This window comes from Rattus rattus, chromosome 1 (genome assembly GCF_011064425.1).
Source record: "Rattus rattus isolate New Zealand chromosome 1, Rrattus_CSIRO_v1, whole genome shotgun sequence".
NCBI classification, from domain to species: Eukaryota; Metazoa; Chordata; class Mammalia; order Rodentia; family Muridae; genus Rattus; species Rattus rattus.
In genome coordinates this window covers 258,636,635-258,654,232 of record NC_046154.1, presented here as the reverse complement: position 1 = coordinate 258,654,232, position 17,598 = coordinate 258,636,635, and the positions used below count along the sequence as shown (strand labels likewise).

General features: G+C 51.1%; 2 protein-coding genes across 2 annotated transcripts; one reads left to right on the top strand and one right to left on the bottom strand.

The window, feature by feature from the left end:
• The first annotated feature begins 53 nt into the window (after nt 1-53).
• On the top strand, nt 54-4,553 carry Lmf2 (lipase maturation factor 2). The gene is made up of 14 exons (XM_032919478.1): nt 54-334; nt 858-1,111; nt 1,217-1,245; nt 1,366-1,580; nt 1,658-1,836; nt 2,088-2,229; nt 2,336-2,470; nt 2,542-2,647; nt 2,748-2,844; nt 2,918-3,100; nt 3,178-3,346; nt 3,425-3,536; nt 3,611-3,707; nt 3,802-4,553. The coding sequence occupies exons 1-14, from the start codon at nt 241-243 to the stop codon at nt 4,096-4,098; spliced, it is 2,109 nt and encodes a 702-aa protein (XP_032775369.1). The 5' UTR covers nt 54-240; the 3' UTR covers nt 4,099-4,553.
• Nucleotides 4,554-14,759: 10,206 nt separating this feature from the next.
• On the bottom strand, nt 14,760-17,273 carry Miox (myo-inositol oxygenase). Its single transcript, XM_032890907.1, has 10 exons — nt 17,231-17,273; nt 16,682-16,762; nt 16,366-16,446; nt 16,063-16,225; nt 15,825-15,892; nt 15,609-15,718; nt 15,454-15,521; nt 15,308-15,357; nt 15,109-15,221; nt 14,760-15,019 (listed from the first exon to the last, which is right to left on the bottom strand). The coding sequence occupies exons 1-10, from the start codon at nt 17,243-17,245 to the stop codon at nt 14,911-14,913; spliced, it is 858 nt and encodes a 285-aa protein (XP_032746798.1). The 5' UTR covers nt 17,246-17,273; the 3' UTR covers nt 14,760-14,910.
• Between the last annotated feature and the right edge of the window lie 325 nt (nt 17,274-17,598).

Here is a 17,598-nt window from a genome sequence, read left to right as displayed (position 1 = left end):
GAAGAGGTAAAAAGGCGGCCCTGACGGGGGCGGGGCCTACACCGAAAGGCGTGGTTCCGCGTCGGGGGAGGGCCCTGGAGAAGCGGAGGGGACAAGTATCTTGGCCGATTATTGATGAGTTCCTAGGCACTGGGTGGAGCTCAGTGACTGGAAGGATTCCGGGTGGGGCGTGGGCCAGAGGCGGGACTGGGGGCGGGTGGGAAACCAGAGGGCACTGCTTCAGCAGACCGTGTAGCGGACATGGCTAGCTCCAGGGTTCCACAGCAGCTTTTCCTACAGGGTGTGGCCGCTGTCTACTTGTTCGCCTTTGCGTCCCTCTACACCCAGATCCCAGGTGAGGGCGTGGAGGGTTGGATAGTCACACGTGGTAACATCCCTTCCTTCACTCTGCATACTGCTCTCTGGTGAGGCGGGTGTGAAGTCCAGGCCTCTCTCTACGCGGGAATAGGCGGGGTGGTAGTTTGCGGGCAGCAAGAGTGTGGAGGGAAAAAGATGTGCACGGGTTGATTTCCCTTAACTATTAGGATTCTCCCCGAGGGGTGAGGGTGACAGATTTCTACCTGGACTCTGTGGGCAGGTAGGAAAGGGATGAGCTCTGCTTGATGGAAGGTGCTGACCCAGAATCAGGTCTTCTGAACCTGGTATTGGGGTTCTAATTTCTAATTTGAGAGAGAGCATCTGGTAAAGCAAACCCTACCTGGGATGGGAACATCTGCAGGCACAACCTGGGGTTGGGGGTTTGGGACATCTGCAATGCCTGGAGCTGGTGGTGGAGCATCTTCGGGGGCCTAACTTCAGGTGCATTGAGTCTGGGAAGGTGTCTAAGGTTTGGTTGGCTCTGACATGCTCTCTCGCAGGCCTCTATGGCCCAGAGGGCATCCTTCCTGCTCGGAGAACACTGCGGCCCCAAGGCAAGGGTCGGTGGCAGCAGCTGTGGGAAACACCAACAATTCTGTGGGAGGCACCAAGACTGGGGCTGGATACTGCACAGGGCCTGGATTTACTGACCTTACTGGGCACCGTGCTAGCCCTGGGTGCCCTGCTCCTGAATTCCCTGCGACACCCCTTCATCTACCTGCTGCTCTGGGCTGCCTACCTATCAGCCTGCCAGGCAAGTGAGACACTTAGAACTTTAGCCTCCATCTTAACCCACCCACTCTGCCTCACCTGATGAAGCAGACACACAGTGGCTCTCTAACTGCCCCTCTCCCTACAGGTGGGCCAAGTGTTCCTTTATTTCCAGTGGTGAGTGACTCCGGGGCCAATCTGCCTGAGGCTGGGCAGGGATGTTTGCCCTTCCTGGGAGAACCCTGTAAGGGAAGCAGCCTTAATAGGAAAGAAACAGGATGTTTCTTCTCCCTATAGGGATTCCCTGCTGCTGGAGACAGGCTTCCTGGCTATTCTGGTAGCCCCCCTGAGGCGGCCTTCCAAACACAAGATTCCCCAGGGTGGATTAGCAGGAGCCTTACCCCATGAAGACCTCCCATTCTGGCTCGTACGCTGGCTGCTGTTCCGACTCATGTTCGCCTCTGGTGTGGTCAAGCTGACCAGCCGCTGCCCTGCGTGGTGGGGACTCACTGGTGAGGGCCCAGGCCTGAAGCTGGGATGGTCTGTCTAGAGGTTCTAACCAGCCCTGACCTCCAGCCATTACCTGCAGCTCTGACCTACCACTATGAGACACAGTGCCTGCCCACACCAGCTGCCTGGTTTGCCCACCACCTGCCAGTCTGGCTGCACAGGCTCAGCGTGGTGGCCACCTTCCTCATCGAGATCGCGGTGCCACCCCTGTTCTTTGCCCCCATTCGCCGCCTACGACTGTCCGCCTTCTATGCTCAGGTGGGTGGAAGAGAGCGTGGCCTTTACCACTGACCAGTGAGTCTTGCTGGGGGGGGGGGGGCGGAGCAGCCCTGGGAGTGGTCAGGTGGCGGGTGCAGTGGGGAAAGCATTACTGGCAGAAGGACGTGTTACCCAGTTCGGGTGTGTACTGTCAGGTAAGGCTGTGGCCTTTGGGCAAGTGTCGGTCTTGAGGTCTGCGGGGCCCAGGAAGAACAGCCCTCCATAGCTCTGACTGCAGGCCCTCCTCGCAGGCCTTACTGCAAATCCTGATTATCATTACGGGTAACTACAATTTCTTCAACCTGCTAACCTTGGTGCTCACCACTGCCCTCCTGGATGACCGTCACCTGTCCGCTGAGCCCGGACTCAGATGCCACAAGAAGATGCCCACCTGTGAGTATCATCCTGTCACGACCACCAAACTGATGTCATCTTGCCAAAGAACCCTTTGTTCCTTGGCTGCAGACCCTCAGCCAATCTGTGACTGTCCTGCCCACAGCCTGGCCCAAGACCCTGCTGACCTCGCTGTCCTTACTGCTGGAACTGACCGTCTATGGGCTGCTGGCCTACGGCACCATCTACTACTTTGGGCTGGAGGTCGACTGGCAGCAGCAAATCGTTCTCTCTAAAACCAGTGAGTGCCAACTTGGGGATCTAAGGGAGAGGGCTGGATCGGTCCCTAGTCACACTCCCCTCCCTTGGCAGCTTTCACGTTCCATCAGTTCTCCCAGTGGCTGAAGACGGTCACCCTGCCAACTGTGTGGCTGGGGACAGCCTCCCTAGCCTGGGAGCTGCTTATTGCCCTCTGGAGGTATGTGTGTACCTGAAGACTGTGGGCAGGAGCTGCTTTCAGATCAGGTCTGACCATGCTTGCCCCCACCCCACCTCCCCACCCCTCACCCCATCCCCAGGTGGATCCAGGTACAAGGATGGTCACGGAAGTTCTTTGCGGGTATCCAGCTCTCGGTCCTGGGCGCTGCTACAGTGTTCTTGTTCCTGATCAGCCTGGTAGGTAACCCTGTGAAGACCGGGGTGCGGGGGAAGATGGGGCAGCAATGAGCTATTGTCTGTTTGCCTGCAGGTGCCTTACTCCTACGTGGAGCCTGGGACCCACGGTCGTCTCTGGACTGGGGCTCATCGCCTGTTCAGTTCTGTGGAGCACCTGCAGCTGGCCAACTCTTACGGCCTTTTCCGTCGGATGACTGGCCTGGGGGGGCGACCTGAAGTGGTGCTAGAGGGCAGCCATGATGGACACCATTGGACAGTGAGCCCTCCCAGAAGATGTGGGAGGTAAAGGGACCAAGTCCAGCCACCCCAGCTAACCATATGTCCATCTGTCAGGAGATTGAATTCATGTACAAACCTGGGAATGTGAGCCGACCACCCCCTTTCCTGATTCCTCACCAGCCGCGCCTTGATTGGCAGATGTGGTTTGCAGCCCTTGGCCCACATACACACAGCCCCTGGTTCACCAGCCTGGTGCTGCGCCTCCTGCAGGGCAAGGAGCCAGGTGAGGGATGGGCCAGGAAAGGGGCTGGGAAGGAGAGACAAGTTCAAAGCCTTGTTAACTTCTCCTCCTGTGCCACAGTGATCCGACTGATCCAGAACCAGGTTGCCAACTACCCCTTTCGTGAGCAGCCACCCACCTACCTGCGGGCCCAGCGCTATAAGTACTGGTTCTCAAAGCCTGGGGATCAGAGGTGAGGCTGCAGTGGTGGATGGATGGGGGCAGGGCCTGCCGTAGCTGCATGCTGACTCTCCAGTTCTATTACAGCCGGTGGTGGCACCGCCAGTGGGTAGAGGAATTCTTCCCATCTGTATCCTTGGGGGACCCAACCCTGGAGACACTGCTCCAACAGTTTGGACTAAAGGTATGAAGGAGCTGGCCGAACTGTGAGAGGTGGCAGGACGCTTGCCTGTTGCCAGAGTAAACCTTGTGGGCTTTTTTTGGTTTTGTCTCCACAGGATAAGAGTCCACCCCGGGCCCGCAGCTCCAAAAATGCCCTCGCTCAGACACTGAACTGGGTGCGGGCACAGCTGTCTCCTCTGGAGCCTTCCATCCTGCTATGGGGACTCTTAGGGGCAGTGGTGGCTATCCGAGTTGTGCGGACCCTACTCACCCCCCGCCCGCTCCAGTCCTCAAAACAGACTAGAGAGGAAAAACGTAAGCAGGCTCCCAAGAAGGACTCCAGAGCTGTCTCTGAGCAGACCGCCCCCAACAGCAACAGCAATGGCTCCTGGGCCCCTCGGCGGAAAAAATAGCTTCATGTGCAATCAGCCAGACATATGTCCTGGTGAAGTCAGAGCCCCAGGATCCCAGCCCCTACCATGACACAGCCCAGCCACTGTGCCTTAGCCAGTCCTGCCAGGGCAGATACAGACTGGAATGCCACCCCTGAGGATTGCTAGGTGTCACCTTGAGAGTCCTGCTCATCCCTCTACACCAACCACATCATTCGCTAGTCACCTTCTACTCTCTTGGCAACCAACCCAGAGTGGGCCTGTGGCCTAGCTCAGGGCTCTTCCTGGAACACTGTAATCAGTGTACCCACAGATGCAAAGGCCTGAATCTGGAACTCCAACCCATCCCCACTGTGGAGAGGGCGAGCTAAACCTGCTGAGGACAGGAGCCAGGGGAAGTGGGTCCGAGAGACAGTGCCTGCCTGCCTGCCTGCCCCTCAGACTGCACCAATAAAGGCCCCATTTTTACATACCCATTTACTGTGGTTTCTTCCTTCTGAGGAGGCCTGAGGACAGTTGGCACAGCCTAGACTGGTACTGACCAGGCTAAATGGGCTCCCTCCTTGTCGCTCAATGTTCTCCATAAAATAAACCAAAGGCCTGGTTACAGAAGTCTCGGCACGGCACAAGCTGGCAGACCTGCACTGTGAGGCTGCAAGGCCAGGGAGGCGGACGAGACTGGAGAGCACTCCAGAACACAGCCCTCTCTCCACCTCTTGCTTTGCTTCTGGTCTTCAGAAAGGTCAGACTATGAAAGGACTAAAGGGGAAGAGTAGGGATGGTTGTTACAGGTATAAATATAGATGGGGTGGATCTGTATCCCAGAGGTACAGGACCTAGGATGGAAGAGAGAAGGTGCATGTGTCACCTCTGGCCTCGTCCTGGGCAGAGCACAAAGGATCTGGAGTCCGTTTCCCAGGGCCCGGCTGTCAGCTCCCTCCTTCCCTGGGGTCGTGCAGTACAGCACAGCACAGCTTCCTTTATTCCCGCTCTATTGTTGGTCCCCACCTCTTCCTTTTCCTCTCCCAAAGTAGCTTCCAGGCTCAGCTACACTGGCTGGCCGACAAACCCACGGACTCTGCTGTCTATTTATCAACAACACTGGCATTGCTGGCATGCGCCACCATGTGCGCCTGTTTTTGTTTAGTGTTTCATTTTGGTGTTTTGTTGGCTTTTGGTTTTGTTTGTTTTGCTTCAAGACAGGGTTTCTTGTGTAACCCTGACTGTCCTGGAACTCGCTCTATAGACCACGTTGGTCTTGCATTCAGAGATCCACCCACCTCTCCCTCCCAAGTACTGGGATTAAAGGTGAGCGCCACCATGCCTAGCCATGCCCCATTTTTTTATACGTATTATGAAGATCCAAACTTAGGTCCTTGTGCTTATGTGGTAAGCACTTTACTGACTGAACTGTCATCTCCCCAGCCCCTTAACACTCTCTCTCTCTCTCTCTCTCTCTCTCTCTCTCTCTCTCTCTCTCTCTCTAATGTTTATGCGCACGTGTGTTTGACTGCATGTGTCTATGTTTGGGTGTCAGACCTTGGAGTTACAAATAGTTGGTAGCTGCCATGTGGGTGCTGGGATTTGAACCCTGGTCCTTTGGAAGATAGTCAGTGCCCTTAACCACTGAGCCATCTCTCCAGTCCCCTTAATCAACTTTACGTATTTCTTTACTTACTTACGTACATTTATGTTTGGTTATGCACATGGAGGCACAGCTGACAGAGCCGTTAGGTCCCCTAGAGTTACAGTCGTGAGCCACTAGGTGTGGGTGTTCAAAACTGAACTTGGATCCTCTGGAAGAGCAGCACACACTGAGCCATCAGTGTTTTGTTTTGTTTTGTTTTGTTTTGTTTTTCCCCGTTTTTCTTTTTTTCAGAGCTGGGGACCGAACTCAGGGCTTTGCGCTTGCTAGGCAAGCGCTCTACCACTGAGCTAAATCCCCAACCCCCAACCATCAATGTTCTTAAGTATATAGTTTTGTAGCACTCAAAGTATTTTGTAGGGGTTGGAGATTTAGCTCAGTGGTAGAGCACTTGCCTAGCAAGCCCAAGGCCCTGGGTTCGGTCCCCAACTCCGAAAAAAAAAAAAGTATTTTGTAACTATAATCTCTTGTGATTGTTTCTATAACTTTCCTAATACCCCAAAAAGAAGCCCTGTATTCCTTAAACAATAACTCTCCTTAGTCCCTAGCAACCTGTGTTCTGCTCTCTTTTCCTTTCTTTCTTTCTTTCTTTCTTTCTTTCTTTCTTTCTTTCTAATCCTGGACACCTCATAGAGATTGAATTATATTATAATCTTCCTTTTGCCTCTTTTTTTTTTTTGTCTCATACTATATTTTCACACTCCTTGATATACTGTATCAGAGTCATTTCTTTTTTTTTTCTTTCTTTTTATTTATTTATTTTTCTGAGACAGGGTCTCATATAGCCTAGGCTACATTCTATCTATTAAGCCTGTCACCTCTAAAAAGGCCTGGGGGTGCATGGCCCAAGATAGCAGGGTTCCAGATTCCATCCACCGAAAAGCAATGTTGGGCCTTTCTGGGCATAGGGAGTTAAAAATAGCCTTCGACCTCTGACCTTCCACCTCCACCTCCCCAGTGCTGGAACTGCAGACACGGACCACTCGTCTGTATTAGGGGGGGTCATTTGTGGTTTGGGGTCTTGTTTTGGTGAGGGGTATGTGTTGCTTTATTACTGGAGTTTGTTGGTTGGTTTTGAGACAAGGTTTTGCTATGTAGCACTGGCTAGAAAGGAAGTTGCTATGTAAGGCTAGCCTCAAACTTGCTGCAATCCTCCTGCCTCAGCTTCTCAAGTCTTAGATTACAGCATGTCCTACCTCATCAGGCCACATTTCTCAGTTTGTCACACAAAGGGCTAAATACCCATACCAAAGTGTCTTAGTCAGAGTCTCTATTCCTGCACAAACATCATGACCAAGAAGCAAGTTGGAGAGAAAGGGTTTATTCAGCTCACACTTCCACACTGCTGTTCATCACCAAAGGAAGTCAGGACTGGAACTCAAGCAGGGCAGGAAGCAGGAGCTGATGCAGAGGCCATGGAGGGATGTTACTCACTGGCTTGCTTCCCCTGCCTTGCTCAGCTTGCTCTCTTATAGAACCCAGGACCACCAGCCCAGGGATGGCACCACCCACAATGGGCTGGGCCCTCCCGCCTTCATCACTAATTGAGAAAAAGTCTTACAGCTGGGTCTCATGGAGGCATTTCCTCGAGGGAGGCTCCTTTCTCTGTGATTACTTCAGCTCGTGTCAAGTGGACACACAAAACCAGCCCGTACACGAAGGATGAGGCTTCATCAGATTTATCAGCAGTAATCATTTTAATTTCATCATAAACAAAACTGCTCTTTACTTTGTACTTTTGGTCGCAAACCCAGCCTCAAGTGCTGAACCATCTCTGCAGCCCCCGTTTCAGCCCTGAGAGCAGTACTGAAAAACTCGGCCAGCCAAGTTAGTGTCACCGTCTCAGTTGATGCAGGGAGTTTCGTCACTGTGGTTGAAGGAAGCTGATAGTGGTTTTGGTATCCTATCAAAATAGCTTTGGCCTTGCAGCCCTGAGAGGAAATAAGCAGAAACCAGGGGCTGTGTTTTTTGTTGCCAAAGCTGTCTGCATAGGAAGACCCAAAAGAGACAGCAAGGGAAGTGGCAAGGCTGGAGTGGGGTCAAGAAAAAGGCAAGCCCATTCCTTCCTTCAGGCCCCATAGCAGTTCCGGCAGCGGGAGCCCCCAGAAAGGCCTGGCACTCCCCTTGAGTGAGCAGAATCCTGCCCTGCTATCCTCCCATGCACACTTTGGGGGCTTTTTAGAGATGACAGGAAAGAGTCCCCAAGGGACAATAGTCAGGAGGACAACAAAACCAATACTCTGTCCAGTGACCACAACCAGGGTGGAAATGGCCGTTCAAGAGATGATCAAGTCAGATGTGGCTCATGCCTGTCGTCCCAGAGCTCAGTAGGCTAAGCTAGAAGGTTCTCAGTATCAAACCAGCCCCGACTACAGATCAAGGGGAGCGGTGTAAGGCTGGGGATAGTAACTCTAGTCTGTCCACACTAAGTCATCGTACTCAGCCTCCACATGTAGATTTGAAGCCCGATTTCCAACCCAAGGAACCAAACGCCCTTGGAGAAATGGCTGATACTAGGAGGACTAGTACAGCCTTGAGGGGAGTTTAAGACAGCGTCAGAGAGGTCCTCACGTCGTATCCTCAGAGTGGAACAAGCCCTCCCTGCCTTCAGTCTCTAGCACAGTGTTCTCCACCTCCCTAATGCTGAACCCCTTTAATATGGTTCCTTTTTTTTTTTTTTTTTTTTCTTTCTTTTTTTTTTTTTTCTTTTTTTTTTCTTTTTCCGGAGCTGGAGACTGAACCCAGGGCCTTGCGCTTGCTAGGTAAGCGCTCTACCACTGAGCTAAATCCCCAACCCCGGCTTTTCTTTTTTTCTTTTTCTTCCATTTTTCCTTTTGGCTTTTCAAGACAGGGTTTCTCTATGTAGCCTAGGCTGTCCTAGAACTCACTATATAGAACAGGCTAGCCTCAAACTCAGAGATCTGCCTGCCCCCATTGGGAGTGCAAGGATTAAAGGCAAGAACCACTACCACCACCATCCAGGTCAGCTCATGTTCCAGTGACCCCCCTCCCCCATCATAAAATTATTTTGTTAATACTTCATAACTGTATTTTTGCTACTGCCATGATCTATATTTATTTATGCTGTAAATATCTGATATATGATCCCAAAGGGTCCTGCCCCACGGATTGAGAACCACTGCTAAAAAAAACAATGAAGTCTCCAGAACTTGTGACTCTCGCTATTTAGGAAAAGCATTCTGAGCAGGGATTAAGTGACAGGTCTTGAGATAGGATCATCCTGGATTGAGCCACCCCAGGTGTCACAGCAGCAGATAGCACTTGTCCACATCCAGAAGACCTGAGGTACAGAGACACAGCCACAGGTTGCTAAGTGGTCCTGGAGCCACCAGGAGCTGGGAGAGATGGGAAGAAGCAAACAAACATTGACCAGCTCCTCCCAGACAACTGACTTTCCCTTCTGAAAGTGAAATAGTGACTTTCCAGGGGTTTTGTCGTTTGTTTGTTTTCTGGTTCCAGGAAGGAAACTCAAGACTGGGAACATACTGGGTCAGTTCTGTGCGAACGAGTATACCCTCAGAACTGTTTCTTGTTTCTCCTTTTTCTTTGTTTTGTTTGAGACAGGCCCAGGCTGGCCTTGGAGTCACCTTGTAGCTGAGACTGTTCTGTAACCCCTTGATCCTCCTGCCTCTGCTCCTGAGGGCTAGGGTTCACACTGCTTCCCTTGTCTCTTCAAGTGGCAAGCAATGTTTACATTCCCCCCGAGCTGGGGACCGAACCCAGGGGCCTTGCCCTAGGCAAGCGCTCTACCACTGAGCTAAATCCCCAACCCCCAATGTTTACATTTATGATACACAAATATATAATACTTTGAGATGTGTTCAGCACAGGGGGAGGTTAGTAAGCTTACATAGTGTGTGTGAGAGTGTGTGAGTGTGTGTGTGTGTGTGTGTGTGTGTGTGTGTGTTCTGAGTACCTAATTTCTGGTACACTTATTTACTTATAGTGGTTGGTGTGCGCTGCACAGTGGTGCTTGTGGAGGTCAGAGACAGCTAATGGGAGTTGGTTCTCCACTTTGCTGGTTCCAACAGTCACACTCAGGTCTTCCCGCTGGTGGCAAACACAAGCGACCCACCTCATCACGCCTCTCCAAAATGATCTGAAAAAGAAAAGCCTGGAGCGGTGACTCACACCGGTAACTTCAGCACTCGGGAGGCAGAGGCAGGCAGATCTCTGAGTTCCAGACGGGGCCTGGGCTAACGCAGAAACCCTTCGGAAAAAAAAGATCCATTCTGGGCTTGGGAGGGAGTGGGGCAAGTAAAGCCACTCCTGTACAAACTTGAAGACGGAGTGTAGATCCTCGGAACTCATGGAAACGCTGGAGCATGAGAGCCCACTTTTTTTTTTTTTTTTTTGGTTCTTTTTTTTTTCGGAGCTGGGGACCGAACCCAGGGCCCTGTGCTTCCTAGGTAAGCGCTCTAACCACTGAGCTAAATCCCCAGCCCCGAGAGCCCACTTTTAATCCTAACAGGTAAGGGCTGCGTAGAGTAAGCCAGCTGGCCCAAATAGCCAATGGCCAGCTCTGGTTCATCAAGGGACACAGATGTATATGTATATTGACATACATATACATATGCACATATGTGAAGATGTTCCCATATACAGGAGTGCACAGTACATGGAAACATGGCGTGTGTGTGTGTGTGTGTGTGTGTGTGTGTGTGTGTGTGTGTGTTGAGATAGTAGGTAGAGATGCTTGCTGTCTGAGTTTGCCCCCTAGAATCTACATGGTGCAAATCAGAAGTAGACTCCACACACAAAGTTGAGATTTCTAATTTTATATGTATATGGTTCTATCAAGTCAACTGTCTTCCATAATGGCTCTGCTCAGTTATATTTCCAGTAATAGTATGAAGATGAGCCCCGCAGTGGTGGTGCACACCTTTAATCCCAGCACTCGGGAGGCAGAGGCAGGCAGAGGCAGGCAGATCTCTGGGTTCAAGGCTAGCCAGGTCTATGGGGCTAAGTTCCAAGACAGCCAGAGCTACACAGAGAAACCCTGTCTCGGAAAAAAATGTAAAAATAGTCCCTCTCCTCCACATCCTCAGTGGCTTACTATCCTGTTTTGGTTTTTTCTGAGATTTTAACATACATAAGTACATAATTTCCCGCTTCTCTTTCCTCCCCAAGAACCTTCCCATGTCCTCGCCCTTACTCTGTCAAATTCATCACACACACACAGACACACAGACACACACACACAGACACACACACACACAGACACACACACACACACTCCTTAATACATTGATTTAGCATACTCAGCTGATCACATGATATATTTTTGTTTTTCAGGGCTGACCATCTGGTATAAGATAACCAGTCGGTTTGACTTCCCTGGGGGAGACTATTTCTCCTGCTCTTGGCATTCTTCAGTTGCCTCTAGTTTTTTTTGTCTCCGTTGATGCCTCCTGGACTTTGCCCTGGGTACTTTAGTATGACTATTGGTGCTGTCCTTGTTCAGGTCATGCCTAGGCAGCCATGCCAGTGAGACTTCATGGGTGTGACTTCCAACATTTTTAGGAGACAGTCTCCCAAAGTCCTGTCTCTTGCATTCATTCAACATCCTGTTCCTTAAAGATCTCCGAGCCTTATGTATGACAGCTCTGCTACAGCTGTATCCATGGCCCTGGGCTCTACAACTCTGTGTGCATGACTTGTCTGTATGCATGTCTGTGCAGCATGCGTGACCTGCCTTCTATCTTAGGAGGACAGAAGAGAGTCCCCTAACTGACGTCACAGACGGTTGTGACCTGCTAGAGTGGTGCTGGGAATCGAATCCAGTCCTCCGGAAGAACAGCCAGTGTGCTCTTAACCATTTAGCCACCTCTCCAGCCCTTGTAACATCTTTTTCTGTTTAGCCATTCTAAAATTATGAGGTGAGAAGCAAGCCAGGGCCTTCTGCTTGTGAGGCAAGCACCCTACCATTAAGCCTTGCCCCCTAGTGCCTCGTGTGGTCTTTGTTTGCATTTTCCCCAACTCCTAACGATACTGAGCATTTTTTCATACAACCCTTGGCCATTTTTATGTCTTGAGGGAGAGGTAATGAGTGTCTCACTGTTCTACCCATGCTAGTCATGCATTCACAGGCTCAAGTGATTATCTTGCTCAACCAGCCTCACCCGTGTACTTAGTACCACAAGCTTGGGCTACCATCACCAGACCTGTAGTCTCTACAGGCATTTCTGTTCAAGACCTTTGCCTTTTCTTCTCAGTAGTGTTGGGATAGAGCCCAGGCCACGATGCATGCTAGGGAAGCACTCTACCACTCAGCTGTATCCACAAGGGGCGCTGTCTCTCTCTCTCTCTCTCTCTCTCTCTCTCTCTCTCTCTCTCTCTCTCTCTTTTTTTTTAAATGTTAGTGTGTGTACCAAATGCCTGCAGAAGCCCTCAGGAGTCAGAAGAGGGCATCAGATCCCCACCCCCCTAGAGCTGGAATGGAAACTCCCCGGAAGCCATAAGGGTGACCCCAGTGAAGACTCCTAACATGGGGGATGGGGAACCAAAGCAGCCATCTCCTGTAGCCAGGCTTCCAGTGGTGCTGCGACATCATCCCCGACTGGTCCAACTTGAGGTCTACTCCACAAGAGGGAGCCCACTCCTGACACTGCCTGGATAACCAGGAGCCAGAGGCCGGATGGATAGCCCAAAGACCTAGGATAGAATAAACATGGCAAGCACCCACCACCACCCAAAAAAAAGTCAATGAAATTATTCCTAATGATATTCTGCTATAAATGGAAAAGGAGTAAATCTTGGGGAGAGGGGAGGCGGGGGAGACTGGGAGAAGAGGAAGGAGAACAAACTGGTAGAGATGTATGAGAGAATGAAAAATAATCTTCGTATGTGTAACACAAAGTTGTGTATGTGTAGAAGCCCTCAGAAGTCAGAAGAGGGCATGAGATCCCCTAGAACTTGAGTTACGAGTGGTTATTATCTACCATGTGGGTTCTGGAAATCAAATTCAGGTCCTCTGAAGAGCAGCAAATGCTCTCAACCACTGAGCTGTTTCTCCAGCCCTGCCTTCGCCCATGTTTTATTGAGTTATTTACTTTCTGACTATTTAGTACGTCCTTTATGTTTTTTATGGTTCTCTCACATTCTGTAGGTTATCCCTTCCCTAAATTGATTTGTTTCCTTCATGTAGGAGGAGTCTGTTGTAGTCACATTTACATATATAATTTAATGTGTGTGTGAGCACTTGCAAATGTGTGTCTGCAATAGCATGCAAATGGAGGTCAGAGGGCAATTACCCGGAGTTGGTTCCCTGCTTCTATCATGTGGTTCCGGGGGGACTCAAACTCAGGGTGTCAGGCTTGCTAGCAGCAAACAAGCAAGCCTGCTGACCCATCTCAACACACACACTCAAGTGTGCACAAGCACCTTTTAGGGTTATTTTTTTAATTTTTTTTTTTTATTTTTGAGACAGGATGTCAAGTAACCCACGTTGCTCTCAAATTTGGTATGTAACTTCTCTTTTCTGTTGTTTTTGGTTTTGGTGGTTTTTCAAGACAGGGTTTCTCTGTGTAGCCCCGGCTGTCCTGGAAGTTGCTTTGCAGACCAGTCTGGCCTCGGTTTCACAGAGATCTGCCTTCCTGTGCCTTCAGAGTGCTGGGATTAAGGCCCAGCTGTGATATGTAATTTGTGGTCCTCCTGTGTCCACGTCCCAAATGCTGGGATTATAGGTGCTGGGTCTGACTTTGGACATTGTAACAATATTATTACATCTGTAAATATGGGGTATCTTTCCACTATGTGTGCCCCCTGAAGGCCATTTTATCACTGTTCTCTATTTTTCCCTGTAAAAATGCTTATCCCCTTGGTTAAGTTTATTCTCCGCTCCTTTTGTGGATACTGGGAACAGAATTGTTTTTTCTGTTGTGCTGTGTGCTTGTTTTCTTTTGACAGTGTCACACTGTAGCTCAGGTTAGCCTCAAAAGTCCCAACAGTCTCCTTTCCTGTTTCCTGGGTAGTGAGAGTATAGGTAGGAGTCACCGTGCCTGGATGGCTTTTCTTTTTCAGATAGTTATTAGTGGGTAGAGGTTAGCTCAGTGGTAGAGTGCTTGCCTCTAGTATGCATGAGGCTCTCTCTAGGTGCAGTCCCCAGCAACACAGGATGGATGGAAGGAAGGAAGGAAGGAAGGAAGGAAGGAAGGAAGGGAAGGCAGGCAGGCAGGCAAGCCTACTGCCGATTTCTCTCTTGGTGTTAGGAACAGAACCCAGGGCCTCGCACATAAAAAGACAGGCATTCTGCCACTGTGCTGTATCCCTAGCCCACCACTGATTTTTGCATGCTGATTTATTTTTAAAAAAGTCTAGGGGGTTGGGGATTTAGCTCAGTGGTAGAGTGCTTGCCTAGCAAGCGCAAGGTCCTGGGTTCGGTCCTCAGCTCCAAAGGGGGGGAAAAAAAATCTAGCTAGAAAGAAAGTATGAACAGGGCAAACCTTGAAGTCACAATCATTCTGCATCAGCCTCTCAAGTACTGGAGTTATAATCCTGTGCCACTAAGCCCCAGCTTGGGTATCTTGTCACACTAAATAGCAATAAATTCCCTTGAGACTCTTGAAGAGGTAATCAAAAGGATCCAGGAGTCACTCTGGAACCTTCAAAGATCTGAAGCACACCCGATATAATGAAAGCTATGTCTATTTGGGGCAGGGTTGCTTGTTTCTTTCGAGACAGAGTTTCCCTGTGTAGCCCTGGCTGTCCTAGAACTTGGTCTGTAGACCAGGCTGACCTCAAACTCAGAGATCCACCTGCCTCTGCCTCCCAAGTGCTGAGATTTAAAGCATACTCCACTACCACTGGGCTCCCCCACCCCCTTTTCTGTTGTAGGAAGCTAAGTCTGGAAAATGTAATGACTATTTCTAGAATGGGCTCGGGGCGGGGGCGGGGGCAGGGCTCTAACATGGAACCAGAAGGAAAAACAACACGTCCATGGTACTTCATCCCAGAGCTGGGGCCACCACCCCCCCATTCTGCACATGTCTGGGCCCCAGTCATGAGTCAGGTTTGTAATCTCTTTTATGCTTTATTGATAGCCAGGCAAAAGTGACCTCAACTGTGATGGGTGGCGACTGTGGACAGGTGGCATGGGCTATTATTGTCCCTGAAGTTGTCCAGCCTTGGTGACCCTCAGCAGTGAGAGAGAAGGTATTAGAAACCATTCACCAGCTCAGGATGCCGGGGCAGTACTTGTCAATCAGCCCCTGATAGTAGGGCCGCAGGCTCTTCACTTCCGGTAGGTCAGGGCACTTGGTGTAGAGGTCAAACTTGCTGCAGACAAGGGGAGGGACAAAACCAGTCATAAAACTCCTTCACCCCAAGTGCCCTTCACTGCCCGCACCACTTGGGGAACTACACACTTGAACTCTTGCACCCAAGGCAGCATATCCAGGTCTTGCTGACTGCACAGCTGCCGGTAGTCACCGCCGGTATGCCACGGGTAGAAGGAGTGGAATCGGACCATGTAGAAGGCCTGGGGACACCACAGACAGCATGCTCAGCTCTGCTAAACTAGCTGGACTGAATGAGGCTCCTGACTGGGCCCCTCTCCACACCTACCTCTGCAGGCAGGGAGAACTTGTTGAACTTCATCATCTGGTATAGGTACTCTACAGGAGAGGAGGTCGTTAGAGTCAGGCGCTCAGACGGGCAGCCCTCGCCACCATCCCTGCACCGTCCCCTCGCTTGTCTCTAGCGGTCCTCACCATCATGGCCCCAGGACATAAGGACATTCTCAAGTCCACAGTGGGGCTGGTACATGCCAAGTTCTGTGCTGCAATGATCAAGAGATGAGCCTAGAAGGAACTGAAGGGTATAGGGTCCCTGTATTGAGGTAAAGCGAGGCACGATTTCAATGTACCTGTATCGAGGGTCCTGGAGGTCAGGATTGTCCTGGAAAGTAGAGTCGCAGAACACCACGGAGGCCTGGGGACGGCAGCCCACGGGGAAAGTGTCTCCAACAACAGCCCACTAGGAAAGGACAGGCAGCTATGGGTGGGGGGGTGAATAAGTCTCCTCCCCTCAATGCCCCAAACCCAGTGCCGAAGCTGCCCCACTTCCCACACCTGGCCTTTACCTGAGGTTCCCCCCACAGGGCCAGGATTTTCCCCAGATCATGCAAAAGTCCAACCAGGTGGAACCAGTCTGTGGAAAAGGGACACATGACCTAGAAGCCACAGGCATAACGGTAGGCCAGAAAGCAAGGAGCCCAGGGGTCTGCTTCCCTCAAGGTGGGGCCTGTGGGAGAGGGCAGGGCCTCTCTGGTCTCCTAGGGCAATGGTAGCACCTCCCCCACTACAGCAGTAGGGGCACACCCTTGTCTGGGTGGGCTTTTCGGATGCCCTCCGCGGTCTGGAACGCGTGAAAGGAGTTGGGGAAGTCTACGTCTGGGTCAGATTCGTCCACCAGATCATCCAGCATATCTACAGCCTCCATGACCGTCATCTTCTTGTAAGAGAAGCTTCCAAACTGGATGCGCTGGAGAGAAGGGAGAAGTCTGCCATTCTTCATGTCCCACAGAGAGGGCTACAGAGCAGGGTCATTCTCCGAGTACATTGGGCCAAAGGCAAGGAGGCGCCCACCCTCAGAATCGGCATTAAGGAGCAGGAAACTTTTACCTTCCGCATGACGAAGTCCACGGTCTGGTGAGTGTGCATCAGCTTATAGGTGGTAAAGACGCGATCCAGCAGCGGGCCTGACTAAAAACCAGACAATCAGCATAAACTATGTGCCAAACACTAGAGGCCCAGCACACTAGAGGCCATAGCCTCCCCTGCTGTAGGCTATACCTCCATAGGTATGAAGTAGAATGGGGCTTCCACCCCCCCTCCCCCTTTAGAGCTTCGGGAAGAGGAAGGGCTCCTCTTCACAAGGCTGGACCAGAGACTTGAGAAGGCAGAGAAGGTGAGAGGGATCAGCCAGGGAGTCACTCACAGTGTAGTTTCGGAAGCTGCCCTTGCTTTTGGCCATCTCTGGATCCACATCAGGTCGATAGACCAGGGAAGGGTCTGGGCCCTGGTTAAATAGGAGTTTGACCCGTTTCACCACTAGGCAGGTCCACAGGAAGTGAGGAAATTACATTCCCAGGGGACTACATACTACAACACCTCATCCCGTGCCCACGTCAGCTTAACCATGCGCCAGCCAGCCAGAGCCAGCTGATGCCTACTTCCAACGTAAGGATATTAAGTAAGAGAAAGCAGCCCCCACCTGCTTGATCTCCTTGCAATTAGAAGGTAATGTTAGGAGGTTGGTTGCCGCAGCAAGGAGTGTATCTGTAGAGTGGGGGTGGGGGGCTTTCTAACCTCTACCTGGGCTGGACCGCAACAGGAAGGAATTAGCTCTGTGACCTTGAGGGCAGGGCTACCAGGAACCAGGTGAAAGGTAGTACTGCCAATGCTTCTTCCGTTGAGGGAGGGCAGTTAAGCCCATGGCAAGGGATTGGTGAAGCCATCCCTGTTCAGATCATAATAAGGTACTCACCAAGTCGACCTTCATCCTGAGAGGGTGCTTGCAGGAAAGTGAAGTCCTAAGCCAAGGTGTTCTTTATATGCTTGAAGGTTATGTAACTGACCAGACAATGCCTATCTCCTTGGCCTTGACATTTAGTAATAAGTGACCGTGTACCTTCCTCCTGGCCTCGGCAAGTTAATCTATCAGTACAGAAGCAAAACCCGTTAGCCCAGCCCCCTTGGCCTTAATACCCGCCTCCTCTGTCCCTCAGATAAACTGGACCACTCCGACTCTCTCTTGTTGGGGGAACAGAGGTCCTTGTGCTCACAGAGAAGCATCAGAGAACCAGGGGTGTTAATCACACAAGGGTGTCTTCTCAATGGAGGAGGAGGTCTGTA